We start from the raw sequence: 17,150 nt of genomic DNA, 5'->3' as shown, positions 1-17,150 counted from the left end.
TTTTGGCTCCATCTCTAACTGAACGTGCACATGCACTGGTTAGCCCAACTGCAGCTTTCATGCAGCCTGAGGCACTCCATTGCACGTCACACGTGACAACTGACCTTGACAGAGACTATGAAACTAAATGGTGGACTGACATCAAAGATACTCTACTGACTGACTCTCTCTACTGGACAGACCTGCGATGTGCACTTTCTGTCAGCTTAACAGCTGAACAACAACGATTTTTTCTGATTAACAATTCACATCCACATATTTCGCTTTCCAAAGGACAAACTGATCAATGGAGAGATTTAGGTCCATGGACAAAATCATGCATTGAGCTCAAAGATTGGCAATCTACACCTGACCCACATGTGTCGTACTCGCCAAAGGGGGGTGTTTTCAAAACTGCATGCAAATTAACTGTGGCTACTCTGAAATCTGTCTACTTGCTAGACCACAATCTTGATAAAACCGAACACATACACCAAATGCTCTCCGCAGAACAGATCCATCCAGCCCTTGCACAAGTCCCACCCAAATTGTGGGCACAAGGCAAATATGATGTAGGTCTCATAAAAATTGTGAACCTGTAATAGTCACTCCTAAGTCTGACTACAGACCAAAACGAGTTCAGTACCCTCTGCGTCCGGAAGCCGTCGACGGCATTAAACCTGTTTTTAAATCCTTATTGGAAGCCGGTGTTATTATCCCATGCAATGACTCACCTGTCTGCACTCCTATTTTTCCAGTTCAAAAAGCTAGAGAACCACCATCTCTACCCGAGTGGCGATTTGTTCAAGACTTAAAAGCAGTTAATGCAGCTGTTCATGCCAGAACACCAAGTGTTCCTAACCCCTACACTTTGCTTTCACAAGTTCCATCCTCTGCTAAGTGGTTTTCAGTTGTTGATCTATCAAATGCATTTTTCAGTGTTCCTGTTCACAAGGATTCTCAGTACTGGTTTGCATTCCAGTTCAACGGGAAAGGTTATACTTTCACCCGTTTATGTCAGGGTTTCACTGAATCACCAACAATTTACAATCAGGCTTTATGCGAATCATTGTCGCCTCTAGCGCTCTCTGATGGCACTGCCTTACTACAATATGTAGACGATCTTCTGATCTGCGCTCCAACTGAAAAACAATGCATAACTGACACTATCAAACTGCTCAAACATCTGGCAGAAGAAGGACACAAAGCCAGCTTAAACAAGCTACAATTTGTCAGACAAGCTGTGACCTTCCTGGGTCACATAATTTCTGGTGAAGGCAAAACTATGTCTCCAAAACATATTGAAGCTATCCAAAAGATTCCAAAACCAATTACCCAAAAACAAATGCTATCTTTCCTGGGGATGTGTTCCTACTGTCGCGCTTTTGTCCCTAATTTTTCTGAGGTTGAAAGACCCCTCAGGACCTTGTGTCACCAATCAGGCATGACCTCTCGCTCACAACTTGAGTGGACACCGGAAGCAGACACTGCATTCCTGAACTTGAAACTTCAACTTCAGTCTCCTCCCACACTTGGACTTCCTGACCCAACCAAACCATTCACTCAGACTGTGGATGAACGTTCGGGTTGCATGACTTCTGTCCTCCTACAACCTCATGGTGATAGGCTCCGTCCTGTGGCATATTTCTCGGGTAAACTCGATCCTGTTGCAGCAGGCATGCCAAAATGTCTCAGAGCTGTAGCAGCTGCTGAAAAAGCCCTTTTGGCCTCAAGAGATATAGTTGGCTACGCTCCTTTGACTCTTCTTGTGCCACATGCGGTCTCTTTGATCCTTTCTGAGCAGAAAACATCACACCTTTCGGCTGCTAGACACCTTAGGTATCACACGTGTCTTCTTGACATGCCTAATGTCACTCTTAAGAGGTGTACTGTTCTTAACCCTGCTACTCTGCTCCCTCTTCCACAGGATGGTGAGCCTCATGATTGCATGGCTGAACTTTCAGCATCTTGTTCTCCAAGACCTGATCTGACAGAAACGCCCTTGACAAATCCTGACCTTGTCCTCTATGTAGATGGCTCTGCTTCAAGAGACCCAGTTACAGGTCTCTGCCGTGTTGGTTTTGCTGTTTGTTCTGACTATGACGTGATGATGTCATCATCTCTTCCACCTCACTTCTCAGCTCAAGCTGCAGAACTTGTGGCCTTAACGACTGCCTGCCAATTAGCTAAGGGTAGATCTGTAAATATCTACACTGATTCCAGATATGCTTTTGGTGTTGTTCATGACTTTGGTGCACTTTGGAAACATAGAGGTTTTCTGAAATCTGATGGCAAGCCTGTTTTGCATCACACACTCATTGCAGATCTCTTAGATGCCATCCTTCTTCCTTCTGCCATTTCTGTGTGTAAATGTGCTGCTCACACTAATGCCTCTGACCCAATTTCTACAGGTAACGCTCGAGCGGATGCAGCTGCAAAGGCAGCTTCTCTTCTCCCTTTGTCTAACTCTTCTGTATCACATACTTTGGTTTCAGTTTCTTCTGACGTGCCATCTTCCCTCAGTGCTGTTCAATCTTTTGCATCTCCAAAAGATAAGCAACTTTGGAGAAACGCAGGTGCTTCATGTCATGATGGCATCTGGATAGGCCCCGACAACAACCCGTGTTTGCCTTCCCATTTCTTCCCTCACTATGCTAAATTGACGCATGGGTCTGACCATGCATCAAAAGGAGGGATGCAGCAAATGATTAACACATTTTGGTTCACAAAAGGGTTTTCTGCCTATGCTCAAAAACACTGCCAAGCCTGTGTTATCTGTGCTACTCACAATGTAGGCAGGGCAATCCAACCTTCCCAACAAGCTGCTCATCCTCAACCAACTCGACCTTTTGAGCATGTCATGATGGATTTTGTAGAACTAACTCCATCAGAAGGAAAGTCTCATTGTTTAGTGATGGTAGACATGTGGAGCAAATGGGTTGAAGTGTTCCCAGCCTCAAAACAATCTGCCTCAGTAGTAGCTAAAGCCCTTCTTACTGAAATCATTCCCAGATGGGGAATTCCAGCTAAAATCTCCAGTGATAATGGCAGCCATTTTGTTAATTCAGCTATCACTGAACTGAGCCTATACTTAGGTATTAACCTGAGAACACACTGTGCCTACCACCCAGCTAGTGGAGGTGCAGTAGAGAGGGAGAATGGAACACTAAAGAACAAGCTGGCCAAGTGTTGTGAAGACACAGGTCTTCCATGGACAAAAGCACTTCCTCTAGTGCTTATGTATATGAGAATGCGAAAACGAAACAGAACTAACTTGAGCCCCTTTGAGATTCTTTTTGCAACTCCTCCTTCTGTAGGTGTGGAAGCTCCCCGATCTCCACCCCCATCAACAGCTCTTTGTGATCACAACACACTAACCTACTGTACCAATCTATCCAAACAGCTCTCTGATGTAAAGAAACAGGTGATCGCAGCCCTCTCTGTTCCAGCCAGTGGTCCCCTGCACCAGCTCGAACCAGGTGACTTTGTGGTCATAAAAGACTTCAGGAGGAAGTCGTGGAGGAACAGGAGGTGGCAAGGTCCGTTCCAGATCCTGCTGACAACCCACACTGCTGTGAAGGTCGCTGAGCGGGCTACCTGGATCCACGCCAGCCACTGTAGAAAGGTTCCAGCACCCCCTGCTGGTGCTCCTGGAAAACTACAAACTCCAGAGGCTGCTAAGTAAGACTTTGCGTTCGTAACAGGCACGCAGGCGACCAAGGGTCCGAAGAAAGAAGACAACAAGTGGCGTGCAGACGTAGTTTCTGTGTCACCTTCGTGGGCGCAAGAAGACCTACACCACACCACACCACACCCTACACGTGTTACACCATTTCACTGTCTTTATTTTTCACACAGTGACTCTCCCCTTACAAGTCTGTATATTTTTATGTGCGGTTTTTATCTAGTTTCTGTAATTGTTATATTTGTTACGTTGTTGTTCGCACTACTCCCTTACCTCCTTGATACATAGGCCATGGACCGTAACAGACCCTGGCATCCGTTCAGACACCCAGGCCTGTGTGGTATACGAGGCACTATGTGTTGTTTCCTGTTTTTAACCTTGATCATTGTCCTTCCGATTCTGTTTTTTCTGAGACCACAGCTCATTCACCACTCACTTGACGCTAACACGAGTGATACCAACCAGCTGGTTCACCGTTTTAAACGCACGCTCCTGACAAATGACAGTCTCCATGACCATACGCAGAATGTCTGGTACCAAACCATGTTTTTCTTTGCTAAACAACAGACCAGTTCCCCTTGTTATGTTTGTTCCTTGATACCTCACACTACCACTGGTTCAGTCCCTGTTGTTCCTAGACCCCTCAATGCGACTGAGACTCTTTCTGTGTTGGTAGCCATGACAACAACTGCCACTGACACTGTTGACGATTCGTGGATAACAGTTAACATGACTAGGCGACTGGCAATGATTAATGAAACCTTAGTAGACTATACGGGTTTGAAGTGGCGTTTTAATCCTTCTTCTTTGCCACTTGGTAGTAGACAAACTCGCCTCTCCGCACCAGTTTTTCATACACAATTGGCACCCTGGAAACCAAAGGTCTGTTTCCGACGAAATTGCATTTCCCCTGGGACTGGATGTGCACCTAATGTTCCAGTTGGAACTTCTGCCCATTGTGAGCAAGTTGTAAATGCTGGCTGTGGGGTTCGTTCTTGCGGTGACCCATGTCCAAACGCTGACGGCGTCCCATTCATTGGTAGAGCTAATCTTACTGGGATCCCTACTAAAACCAATTCTTCAGTTACCAATCCTTATGTTAGACTTCCCAATCCAACACTCGGTGCCAGTACTCTGAAATCGCATGTGTGGGTTTGTGGAAAGTATGTTTATCTTTTCCTCCCTCCACGTTGGTGTGGTCTTTGCTATCTGGCTAAATTGATTCCTAATTACAGACTGACCAATAACCTTACTTACTTCATCTCACAATATACGCACTACCATGCTGGCCATTTGGCTAAACGTGATGTACGTGTCTCTGCTGGCAGTAAGTTCCTGGCCGCAATCTTGCCTCAATGGGGTACGGTGCATTTAAGTCACCATATTGACACACTTGCCGTAGATCTAGAGAATTTGACTACATTGACCACTCAAGGTTTTGAGGCCCTATCCCCGGAAATCCAAGCTCTCCGCGATGTGGCCTTGCAGAACAGAATGGCCCTGGATCTTTTGTTAGCCTCTCAGGGTGGGGTGTGTCATATTATTGGTTCAGAATGTTGCACGTATATTCCCGACAATACGGACAATGTGACAGACACGATCGTACACCTTAATGACCTCCTTCGCACACAGCTCAGCCGTGACAGCCCTTCCCCCTCTTCTGGTTGGGACTGGTGGTCTTGGCTTACGTCCGGGGGATGGAAGGCGTGGTTGATGAAGCTTGGGCTGTTCTGTGTTTCTCTGTTTTTTTTACTGTGCTGTTTGTCCAGCTGTATTATTCCTATGGTCAAGAAAATTGTGGGCTCCTTGTTCTCGTTGCAGATGACACGCTATCACCTGCTTTCTGTCACTGCTTCTGCTCCCCAGGTGGCTTTGGACGACATAGCTGCCACTTATGTACTGACCATGGACGCGAGCACAGACGACTCACACACTGATGCTGACTCTGATGCATGTGTATAAAGGATTTTGTTTGACAGTAACCCAGTTCTCTCTTTGCTATGCTCTACTCAGGATGCTTTCATCCACAAAAACAGCTTGCAACTTTTACCTTAAGGTTTTCCATTGAATTGTATTCTGTGTGACGACTGATCGTAAACCAGTTGGAATGCTCAGTCTGAAGTTTTGAATACTGTTCTTTTCTCATATTTGATTGTCATCTGGGATTTGTTGTGTTATATTGTGTGTGCATATTTTGTTGCTTCTATTGTTGATTGTGTTTTATTGGTTGTTTTTCTCTTCCTCGTTTATCCTTAAGGATAAAAAGGGGGGAAATGTAATGGCATATTGCATGCACACAGACACACAGTTTCTTTATGTCACACAAGGTTCAGTGGTTAGTTGTTTCTTGGGTCACACGAGGTGTAGAGGGCAATTATAAGTTTCCCATTTCATCTCAAGGTCCCTGTCCTCCCAAGAAACTCCCTGTTCTCTACTGATATCTGCTAGTTTCTCACAACAGCTTATTGGCATCATATCAGACAACTACTCTATCCAATGAACCTTCTGTTCTTCTGTATCACGTACACATACTGCTGAAGACATGTTTATATACGCCTTGTTTCTCTCTGCTCAGTGTTGTTCACTTTGCAGACTCTTCGACTCTGTAAACTGTGCTCCTCTGGTTGCAACTCAGATTAAATCAACTTGCTTGTATTCATCCGACTCAGTTCTCGTGCTTCATCTCACTCACAAAAGTTCCCACAACAGCGCGTTGTTGTATAAAACCTGAATTGTTTTTATGAAACTTTGACCAAAGCCAAACTGTTTAAGAGTGGCCCAGAGAAATTCATGTTCCCCACGGTCAAAGGCTTTTTCAAAGTCTACGCCCAGATATATTCCACCACTATTTGACATTTGGGAAAGCGCTGACTTGGTGGAAAGAATGGGGTCTGAAATGTCTCTGTTAGGGATGCTGTAGGCTTGTGCTTGGTGTACAAGCCCTGGAATTACTGTTTTGAGTTTATTTGCGAGTGCTTTGGTCAGAATTTTGTAGTCTGTGTTAAGAAGACTGATTGGCCTATAGTTCTGCAGATTTGTTTTGTCCCCTTTGTTTTTGTACACAATTGTAATTAGGCCAGATGTGAGGGTCTCAGGAGCATAGCCCCGGCTGTCTATTTCCTGAAAAACAGATTGTAACATGGGCGATAATTTGTCCTTAAAGGCTTGAAAAAAATCTGTTGTTAGTCCATCTAACCCCGGACTTTTGTTTTTATGAAGGCCAGAAATGGTCGCTTCAATTTCACTTGTTGTGAGAGGCTGATCACACCAGACTTTGTCTTCAGTACCGAGCTTGTTAGTGATTGCTTTAGTTACCATCTCTTGCTCATACTGACGGACAGGACTACTGGAGTATAGCTGTTGAAAGAAAGAGTGAACCGTTGTTAATATTTCGTCAAGATTTGTGATTGAGTTGCCGTCACTGTTTTTTAATTCCTTGATAGACACTTTGCTCTGCAGTTGTTTCTCCAGTCCCAAAAAATAGGATGTGCACCTTTCACCCTCAACAAATGCTTGTACCCTGCTTCTAGTGATTGCCCCTGCACACTTGATTTTATAATGGTTGGACAGTTGTTCCTTGAGCCATATGTAATTTGTAAGGTCCCTGTTAGGTACCTGGGCAATTTTAGAAAGCTCAACTTCTATTTTCTGTTTTATATCTTTTTCATCTAAATCATTCAACCATCGTTTGTGTTTGCTGTAGTTAATTGAGAGTCTTTTGATGCGTTTTTTTACTTCATCCCACCAGACAAAAGCATCACTAACCCATCGCATTTCTTCAGAGACATTCTGGAGGAAGTTGTTAATTTTTTTAATAAATTGAGGGTCCTGTAATAGACTATTATTGAAGCACCAGACACCTCCATTTTTTTGTTGAAATGTTGGAAATATGGACATTTTGATGAAATTATGATCACTTATGGTGTTTATTTGATAATCGATTGTGCTTATTTTGGAAATGGCGGAAGGACCTGCTAGAGTGAAATCTATTCTGGACTGTTTGAGGGAATTATTGGTTATTTGATGTCTTGAGAATTTAATGACAAATGGGTTAGTGATACGCCATACATCAACCAAGTCATGTTTTTTAATGATGTCTATGAGCAAACCCCTACTTGTATCTTGTTTGAAATGATTGTTCACTGATACATCCATTTTGGTCAGGGCGACATTGAAGTCACCTGTGATAATACATGAGTCAGTTAGCCAGTACTCCAAAGCTTTGAAGAAGAGTTTCCTGTCCCTCTCAACATTGGGAGCGTAGACATTTATAAATCTCAGGTGAGTACCATTACGCCAAGTGTCAATTACTAATAGTCTCCCCTCAGGAGACTTATGAATTTCAGTTATCTTATCAAACACATTTTTTTTTGTTAGGATGGCGACACCACACCTGTTACTTACAGCATTGCTGTAAAATATATTACCCTCCCACAGGTCTTTTAACAGATTGAACGGAGATTCAGACCATTTGGTTTCTTGACGAAACAGTATGTCACAATTGATGGGAGTTAATAAATTCTGTAGTTTTTCTCTATTGCAGAGCCCACAGGCATTCAGCGAGAGAAAGGAGACCATGAGGAGGGTGAATTGAAATAGTGTCGCGTCAGACATGATTATTAACTTTTTTTACTCTGTTTTTCTTGTGATCTTTTTCCATGTTTTCCTTTCATTTGTCTTTTTCTTAGCTTTGAAATCAGTGAGGTGTCCATTTCAAAATCAGAGTCAGCACTTGGGGGGGGCAATTGTGATGAGGTCTTACTGGAGTGGGGAGGGCTGAGTGATGCAGTGCCGGTGGCCGATGCACTCTGCGCTTTTGCAGCCCGCACTGTTTCCTGGTTATCAGTTTTTTTTTTCTGCTGTAGCGCACAGGGGCTCTCAGTAGAGCTCTCCCGCCTCGTGTTTTTCCGAGATTCTGTGGGGTTATCAACCACCTCACAGACGAGACTGGAGGCCACATCAGCTGGCTCACATGTTTGTGCTTCGGTATGCACCATCTCTACCTCCTCCTCTTCCAAGCTGTCTTCACAGCTTACCTCTGCCTCCTCCTCTCCCGAGCTCTCTACACAGCTCATCTGTGCCTGCTCTGCACCTAAGTCTGACTCATTATTTGATTCAGAATAACTATCATTACAAATGCAGTTTTCCTTATTATTGTGGCAAAGCTCACATCTCCTCACAGTTTTAATGCATTCTCTCGCATAATGCCCCTGGACTCCACAGCGGTGACAACAAAATTCTGGACAATCCCGTAGGATGTGTCCTGGCTGTATACACATACGACAGACTTTGACTTGCCGATCATGTATTACTCTAAAATATTCAGGACCAGTGGCAGTCATAAACCTAGCAGAATAAGGGAGTGATTGCACTGTCTGATTGAACTTTACCTTTAAGTATCTTGTCCCATCTGCGATGTTGGTCCCTGGCCACATTCTCCTCTTTATCAGTGACACCGCTGAGACCCCCCATCCGTGTAATTTGTCCAGAATTTCTTTGTCCGTGATGTAGGCCGGGAGGCCTAAGAAATATACCACCAGTTCGTCATTGTCAAGCTTGTTTGCCAAAACAGATGTTGTGCCGATTTTGAAGCCGTCCAGGAGCCTTCTTTTCCCTATAGCGTTGGTCATTGTGACTTCATATTTGTTTTCTCCAGTGTAGCCGCAGGCCATTAAGCCACCACACAACTCCCGCACACACTTTAAAAGTTCCATAATTGTTACTTTCTCCGTACCTTGTAGCTCAATTTGGAGTGTCATGTCCTTATCATATTTTCTTTCATTTTCTTTGCCTTTATCTTCCCGTCCTTTTTCTGTTGTTGCCGTTTCATTTGCCATTTTTCCGTTCAGTGGGTCGTCAACTTGAGGTCCGTCCATAGTCAGCAAAACTTAAAGCGCCCCCGCACAGTGTAAAACACATTGTCGGGGGGAAAACCAGTCTTTTAAATGAACAAAACAAAGAACTAAAGTCGCACAAGACGAGAAAAGGAAGAGAAGTACAAAACAGAGGAGAATAAAGGGGAGAAAACAGGTTGAAAAAAGGAGCCGTGTGCTCGAAATGTTTGTTCCAACCACTTCCTGGTTTGCTTGTGGGCGTGCTCAGGGTGGTATGGCCGTAAGCCGAGGGGCTGGCGACAGAGACTGCCTTTATGGACTAGGCAAGGCCCCTGCTCGTGGAGGGGCATGTTTCTTGTAAGGAAGCAGCAGTGTAAAAGCGTGCAGCGGTGTAAAAGCTTACAGCACCTGGTATTCCCAGGCGGTCTCCCATCCAAGTACTAACCAGGCCCGACCCTGCTTGGCTTCCGAGATCAGACGAGATCGGGCGTGCTCAGGGTGGTATGGCCGTAAGCCGGGGGGTTGGGGACACAGACTGCTTTTATGGACTGGGCAAGGCCCCCTGCGCGTGGCGGGGCTCAAAAGTCAGCCTTTCGGACACACTGCACTTCAGCCTTTATCTCCACCACATGCTACACTCTAGTCCAGTATCGGGAAGCGACACCGAGATGGGCAAGCTGCTGTTGGTGCCGTCATGTCCAGTTGTTGCTGAATCTATAGGAAACGACAGCCAGGTATGCCAGTAAAAAAGGTCGAGTGTTTCCTCTCCAATGTGTGCAGTTTTTCCTCTCCAATGTGTGCTGGAGGTTGAAGTTGAACATAGCACAGCATTAACGAGCAACTGAGTCAAGGCATTGGCCTCTGGGATTATTCATTTCCAGCACCATCAGCCAAAGAGCTGTGTCTGGCAAGAGCCACCCGGTGTTTGGCGAGTACACCTCATACTTACCTGGCAGGGGAGATACCATGATCAAGAAGGCGGTTCACCCAGGGCGAGGCTCAGCCAATTGCACTCCGGCTGTGTTGACCCCTGCAAATTCCCCAAACGTGGGAGTCTTGATTGCATAATTTTTGCTAGTGTGTGCCCATCTCCAAACTTCTCACGTCCTTGCGGAGCAACATCCCCAGTCTTTCCAAGTTGCTGGGAACGTGATGGTTGTGGGTGTTGTCTTTTAGCTCAAAGCAAATGTCACGCTCCCTTTCCCAACTCTTTGTAGAAGAACTCGATTGTTGGAGATGGATCCATGGCCATCATGCCAAGGGTTAATACTTTGGCGCTTGCTCTGTTCACTCCGTGCAGTGACCTGATGTTGAAGTGATGCCAGGAGCAACTCACCATTTCAGAAGCCCGGATGAGGTGGGAAATGGCCCGGCAGTTTGTACTGCTCAGTGTGACACGGAGCTGCTTTGCTCATGCACTCACGTCTACCACTAAATGTTGGAGGTGTGCCAGTGAGCGAGGAATGTGCCACAGCCTCAGCGACTGATAGAAAACTGCAGCGCACAACCGACAGTAGGAAAGCGCTTCCAAACATGCAGTCAAATCTGGGCGGTTTATTGGCCGACTAAGCAAAAACGTTGAAGGAAGGCCGTCCCAAGGTGGCCGGCCGGCCGGCCGACCGAGACTGTGGTGACTCCGGCGGATAGACTCCTCGGCTGCTCTCCAGGACAGGGGCTACGTTGACTCTGGTTTCTCTTCAAAATGCACAAGTCTTTCGCCTTTTACTAAAGACTTCCGTGGAGAGGGACGTTCAAGAGTTTAAGTTATTTTTGGTGGGCTTTGCTGTAAGGCTGCGCCCTTTGAGTGTGTCAAATGTCAAGCAGCTGTCTGTCAAGGCTCAGAGGTGCACTTAGGTCAACCTTGGGGCGGAGGTGATCAGCAGCAGCAGCCTTTGTTATGCGCCCTTAAAAACATGGCACCACAACAACTGACTTGTGTGCCAAGATCTTGGGTTGGCCCCAGACACCTGTGGGCCATCGCTTCTCGGCCTTTTGGCTAAGATCAAGTGTAGTATCTGTTCTTATCAGTTTAATATCTGATATGTCCTCTATATGGGGATTAAATATTAAATGCATTTTTGAGCAGTGGGAGGTGAAAACTGGGGCTTGCTCTCTTCACTCCTTGCATTGACCTGGTATTGCAGTGCCACCAGGAACGGTGCACCATTCTCTTTTTTCTGTGAAAAGCAAAGCGAAGCTGAAACCAGAAAGACATCAACCCGTGCCTGTGCGTCAATTTAATTGCGAGCCCATGTTTCTTGTAAGGAAGCAGCAGCGGTGTAAAAGCTTACAGCACCTGGTATTCCCAGATGGTCTCCCATCCAAGTACTAACCCAGCCCGACCCTGCTTAGCTTCCGAGATCAGACGAGATCAGGCGTGCTCAGGGTGGTATGGCCGTAAGCCGAGGGGCTGGCGACAGAGAGTGCCTTTATGGACTAGGCAAGGCCCCTGCTCGTGGAGGGGCATGTTTCTTGTAAGGAAGCAGCAGTGTAAAAGCGTGCAGCGGTGTAAAAGCTTACAGCACCTGGTATTCCCAGGCGGTCTCCCATCCAAGTACTAACCAGGCCCGACCCTGCTTGGCTTCCGAGATCAGACGAGATCGGGCGTGCTCAGGGTGGTATGGCCGTAAGCCGGGGGGTTGGGGACACAGACTGCTTTTATGGACTGGGCAAGGCCCCCTGCGCGTGGCGGGGCTCAAAAGTCAGCCTTTCGGACACACTGCACTTCAGCCTTTATCTCCACCACATGCTACACTCTAGTCCAGTATCGGGAAGCGACACCGAGATGGGCAAGCGGCTGTTGGTGCCGTCATGTCCAGTTGTTGCTGAATCTATAGGAAACGACAGCCAGGTATGCCAGTAAAAAAGGTCGAGTGTTTCCTCTCCAATGTGTGCTGGAGGTTGAAGTTGAACATAGCACAGCATTAACGAGCAACTGAGTCAAGGCATTGGCCTCTGGGATTATTCATTTCCAGCACCATCAGCCAAAGAGCTGTGTCTGGCAAGAGCCACCCGGTGTTTGGCGAGTACACCTCATACTTACCTGGCAGGGGAGATACCATGATCAAGAAGCGGTTCACCCAGGGCGAGGCTCAGCCATTGCACTCCGGCTGTGTTGACCCCTGCAAATTCCCCAAACGTGGGAGTCTTGACTGCATAATTTTTGCTAGTGGGGTGCTGCGTCCGCGCTTTCCCCCGATGATGTCGTTGTAAGCAAAGGTCAGCCGCCCGAAGTTCAACGTTGTGTGCCCATCTCCAAACTTCTCACGTCCTTGCGGAGCAACATCCCCAGTCTTTCCAAGTTGCTGGGAACGTGATGGTTGTGGGTGTTGTCTTTAGCTCAAAGCAAATGTCACGCTCCCTTTCCCAACTCTTTGTAGAAGAACTCGATTGTTGGAGATGGATCCATGGCCATCATGCCAAGGGTTAATACTTTGGCGCTTGCTCTGTTCACTCCGTGCAGTGACCTGATGTTGAAGTGATGCCAGGAGCAACTCACCATTTCAGAAGCCCGGATGAGGTGGGAAATGGCCCGGAAGTTTGTACTGCTCAGTGTGACACGGAGCTGCTTTGCTCATGCACTCACGTCTACCACTAAATGTTGGAGGTGTGCCAGTGAGCGAGGAATGTGCCACAGCCTCAGCGACTGATAGAAAACTGCAGCGCACAACCGACAGTAGGAAAGCGCTTCCAAACATGCAGTCAAATCTGGGCGGTTTATTGGCCGACTAAGCAAAAACGTTGAAGGAAGGCCGTCCCAAGGTGGCCGGCCGGCCGGCCGACCGAGACTGTGGTGACTCCGGCGGATAGACACCTCGGCTGCTCTCCAGGACAGGGGCTACGTTGACTCTGGTTTCTCTTCAAAATGCACAAGTCTTTCGCCTTTTACTAAAGACTTCCGTGGAGAGGGACGTTCAAGAGTTTAAGTTATTTTTGGTGGGCTTTGCTGTAAGGCTGCGCCCTTTGAGTGTGTCAAATGTCAAGCAGCTGTCTGTCAAGGCTCAGAGGTGCACTTAGGTCAACCTTGGGGCGGAGGTGATCAGCAGCAGCAGCCTTTGTTATGCGCCCTTAAAAACATGGCACCACAACAACTGACTTGTGTGCCAAGATCTTGGGTTGGCCCCAGACACCTGTGGGCCATCGCTTCTCGGCCTTTTGGCTAAGATCAAGTGTAGTATCTGTTCTTATCAGTTTAATATCTGATATGTCCTCTATATGGGGATTAAATATTAAATGCATTTTTGAGCAGTGGGAGGTGAAAACTGGGGCTTGCTCTCTTCACTCCTTGCATTGACCTGGTATTGCAGTGCCACCAGGAACGGTGCACCATTCTCTTTTTTCTGTGAAAAGCAAAGCGAAGCTGAAACCAGAAAGACATCAACCCGTGCCTGTGCGTCAATTTAATTGCGAGCCCATGTTTCTTGTAAGGAAGCAGCAGCAGCAGCGTAAAAGCTTACAGCACCTGGTATTCCCAGGCGGTCTCCCATCCAAGTACTAACCGGCCCGACCCTGCTTAGCTTCCGAGATCAGACGAGATCGGGCGTGCTCAGGGTGGTATGGCCGTAAGCCGAGGGGCTGGCGACAGAGAGTGCCTTTATGGACTAGGCAAGGCCCCCTGCGCGTGGAGGGGCATGTTTCTTGTAAGGAAGCAGCAGTGTAAAAGCGTGCAGCGGTGTAAAAGCTTACAGCACCTGGTAATCCCAGGCGGTCTCCCATCCAAGTACTAACCAGGCCCGACCCTGCTTGGCTTCCGAGATCAGACGAGATCGGGCGTGCTCAGGGTGGTATGGCCGTAAGCCGGGGGGTTGGGGACACAGACTGCTTTTATGGACTGGGCAAGGCCCCCTGCGCGTGGCGGGGCTCAAAAGTCAGCCTTTCGGACACACTGCACTTCAGCCTTTATCTCCACCACATGCTACACTCTAGTCCAATCCAATCCAATCCAACTTTATTTGTTAAGCACTTTAAACAAACCACAATGGACCAAAGTGCTGTACAGAATAAATAAAAGGCATAATAATAAAAGGTTCAAAATTAGATAAAACAGCTTAAAATAAATTAGAATCATAAAATACAATAAGAATTAGCAGCATACAATAAAAAACAATAAATTCTATCCAAATTAAAATATGTAAAATAAATAAAACCAAACGTCTCATGAAGTGTCAAAGGCCAAAGAGAAAAGGTGGGTTTTAAGAAGGGATTTAAAAACAGACAAGGACGAGGCCTGTCTTATGTGGAGGGGCAGAGCATTCCAAAGTTTTGGAGCTGCGACAGCGAAGGCACGATCCCCTCTGAGCTTCCGCTTGGGTTTTGGCACACTCAGGAGCAGCTGATCAGCTGACCTGAGAGAGCGAGCGGGTGAGTATGGATGTAGAAGCTCAGAGAGGTAGGGCGGGGCAAGACCATTCAGGGATTTAAAAACAAATAAAATTGTTTTAAAATCGATCCTGAAGTGTATGGGCAGCCAGTGGAGTGAAGCTAAAATGGGGGAAATGTGCTCAAATTTACGCGTGCCAGTTAAAAGACGTGCGGCAGCGTTTTGTACCATCTGAAGACGAGCAATGGAGGACGCCCTAACCCCCACATAAAGAGAATTGCAGTAGTCCAGCCGAGTGGTGACAAAGGCGTGAATGACAATTTCAAAATGTTGCCTCGAGAGAATTGGCTTTATTTTGGCCAGCTGCCTCAACTGAAAAAGCTCGATTTAACAACGGACCTGATCTGGTTGTCAAGCTTCAGATCAGAGTCGATTTTAACCCCCAGGTTTGTGGTAGTGTGTTTTAAAAACGGAGCCAAGCAGCCCAGATCTACTTGGGGGGCCCCGGTGGTGCCACCAAACACCATCACTTCTGTCTTTTTGTCATTAAAGTTTAAAAAGTTCAGAGCCATCCAGGCCTTTATGTCATCAAGACACTGAAGTAAAATTTTAAAAGAGTATTCATCGTTCTTTTTAATAGGCATGTAGATTTGACTGTCATCTGCATAGCAATGGAACGAGATGCCATACTTTCTAAGAATGGAGCCAAGTGGAAGCAGATACAGAGAGAAAAGAAGGGGGCCCAGAACTGAGCCTTGTGGGACCCCGCAGGTGAGAGGAGCCGAGGAGGATGTCGAGTCACCGAGGCTGACACAGAAAGTTCGATCAGCCAAGTATGACCTGAACCATTCCAGAGCTGTGCCCCTGATGCCGACCTGCTCCTCCAGACGTGAGATCAGGATCTTGTGGTCCACTGTATCAAAAGCAGCAGTTAAGTCTAAAAGCACAAGAACTACACAGTCACCGGAGTCAGTAGCTAAAAAGATATCATTAAAAACTCTTAAAAGTGCTGATTCTGTGCTGTGCAGTGATTTAAAACCGGACTGGAAAATCTCAAGGATATTATTTTCCTCTAAAAAGGCCATTACTTGACCATGGACTAACTTCTCAAGGATTTTTGAGATAAAAGGCAGTTTGGAGATGGGCCTGAAATTTGCAGGAACTGCAGGGTCTAGACCAGGTTTTTTGATAAGAGGTTGCACTACTGCATGTTTAAAATTTTTGGGGACCACACCTGTGGACAGACTGCTATTTAAAACCAGAATAATAGATGGCCCTATAGTGTGGAAAACCTCTTTAAATAGTCGAGGAGGGACAGCATCATTTGGAGAACCTGAGGGCTTCAGCCGACCAACAACCTCCTGTAAAAACGACAATGTCACTGGTTCAAACTGGTTAAAAACAGCAGTGCAGGGAACAGAGACAGAGGGGTCATATGCAGGAGGTGAGATAAGCGCCCTAACAGAAGAGACTTTGTCAATAAAAAAGTGCATGAAGTTCTCACAAACAGTGGTGGAGGCCTCCATACAGGTAGTCTGTGGGGCATTTAGAACCAAGTTAATGGTGTCAAACAAAACACGGGGCTTGTGACTGTTTGACAGGATAATGTCAGAGAAATGGTTTCTTTTAGCATCTTTCACAGATGTCTGATAGTGACGCCAACAGTCCCTTAATGTTTGGAACGAAACATGGAGTTTGTCCTTCTTCCACTTGCGCTCTGCTCTACGGCACTCTCGTCTGACAGCATGAGTCCTTTCATTCAGCCAGGGCTCAGACTTAGTTTTGGGCTGCCTGGTTTTTAGTGGAGCCACAGCGTCCAAAACGGTTTGGCAGGTAGAGTGAAACCATGAGCTCAGCTCCTCTGTATCGCACACAGACCCAGGAGAAACACACTCCTGATTAAAAGCAGCTGAGAACCGAACAGTAGTGGAAGGGTTAAAAATACGACAGCTCCGAGGAGCAGTGCCGCCAGATTTAACTGTGTTACAGGCAAGAGCAACCTCGAATAACACAGGCATGTGATCAGAAAACACTGCATCACAAATCTCCAAGTTAAAAACAGGCAAACCATATGACAAGACAAGATCAAGTGTGTGTCCACGTTCCTGTGTGGGTCCAGACACAGACTGCACAAGATTAAAAGAGTAGATGAGGTGCAGGAATTCCTTAGCCATTGGCTTTTCAGGACAACACACATGAACATTAAAATCTCCGACGATAAGGACACGGTCATATTTAGGCATTATTTCAGCCAAGAAATCAGCAAAGTCATTTAGAAAGTCCTTATTGTATCTGGGAGGGCGATAGACCACAGCACACAACACTGTGTGAG

General features: G+C 46.5%; 1 protein-coding gene and 11 non-coding genes across 12 annotated transcripts; 7 read left to right on the top strand and 5 right to left on the bottom strand.

Annotated features, from left to right (window-relative positions):
- Positions 1-555: 555 nt before the first annotated feature.
- LOC122763873 (protein NYNRIN-like) lies at positions 556-3,802 on the top strand (the record flags this gene model as incomplete). Its single annotated transcript, XM_044018378.1, has 1 exon — positions 556-3,802. A coding segment is annotated over one exon (3,109 nt), but the record flags the coding sequence as incomplete, so codon positions are not given.
- Positions 3,803-9,894: 6,092 nt separating this feature from the next.
- LOC122763882 lies at positions 9,895-10,013 on the bottom strand. The gene has a single exon (XR_006359402.1). It is a non-coding gene; the product is annotated as a 5S ribosomal RNA (ribosomal RNA).
- A 426-nt stretch (positions 10,014-10,439) lies between these two features.
- Positions 10,440-10,605, top strand: LOC122763877. The gene has a single exon (XR_006359397.1). It is a non-coding gene; the product is annotated as a U1 spliceosomal RNA (small nuclear RNA).
- A 574-nt stretch (positions 10,606-11,179) lies between these two features.
- On the top strand, positions 11,180-11,292 carry LOC122763881. Its single transcript, XR_006359401.1, has one exon. It is a non-coding gene; the product is annotated as a U5 spliceosomal RNA (small nuclear RNA).
- Positions 11,293-11,474: 182 nt separating this feature from the next.
- Positions 11,475-11,667, top strand: LOC122763879. Its single transcript, XR_006359399.1, has one exon. It is a non-coding gene; the product is annotated as a U2 spliceosomal RNA (small nuclear RNA).
- A 115-nt stretch (positions 11,668-11,782) lies between these two features.
- On the bottom strand, positions 11,783-11,901 carry LOC122763883. The gene has a single exon (XR_006359403.1). It is a non-coding gene; the product is annotated as a 5S ribosomal RNA (ribosomal RNA).
- A 110-nt stretch (positions 11,902-12,011) lies between these two features.
- LOC122763875 lies at positions 12,012-12,130 on the bottom strand. The gene has a single exon (XR_006359395.1). It is a non-coding gene; the product is annotated as a 5S ribosomal RNA (ribosomal RNA).
- A 403-nt stretch (positions 12,131-12,533) lies between these two features.
- LOC122763876 lies at positions 12,534-12,696 on the top strand. The gene has a single exon (XR_006359396.1). It is a non-coding gene; the product is annotated as a U1 spliceosomal RNA (small nuclear RNA).
- A 646-nt stretch (positions 12,697-13,342) lies between these two features.
- Positions 13,343-13,455, top strand: LOC122763880. Its single transcript, XR_006359400.1, has one exon. It is a non-coding gene; the product is annotated as a U5 spliceosomal RNA (small nuclear RNA).
- Positions 13,456-13,637: 182 nt separating this feature from the next.
- Positions 13,638-13,830, top strand: LOC122763878. Its single transcript, XR_006359398.1, has one exon. It is a non-coding gene; the product is annotated as a U2 spliceosomal RNA (small nuclear RNA).
- Positions 13,831-13,948: 118 nt separating this feature from the next.
- On the bottom strand, positions 13,949-14,066 carry LOC122763884. The gene has a single exon (XR_006359404.1). It is a non-coding gene; the product is annotated as a 5S ribosomal RNA (ribosomal RNA).
- A 111-nt stretch (positions 14,067-14,177) lies between these two features.
- LOC122763885 lies at positions 14,178-14,296 on the bottom strand. Its single transcript, XR_006359405.1, has one exon. It is a non-coding gene; the product is annotated as a 5S ribosomal RNA (ribosomal RNA).
- Between the last annotated feature and the right edge of the window lie 2,854 nt (positions 14,297-17,150).

The sequence above is a fragment of the Solea senegalensis genome, unplaced genomic scaffold (assembly GCF_019176455.1).
Source record: "Solea senegalensis isolate Sse05_10M unplaced genomic scaffold, IFAPA_SoseM_1 scf7180000017125, whole genome shotgun sequence".
NCBI lineage: Eukaryota > Metazoa > Chordata > Actinopteri > Pleuronectiformes > Soleidae > Solea > Solea senegalensis.
Note: the sequence above shows the minus strand (reverse complement) of the source record. Positions and strands in the feature narration are given on the sequence as shown.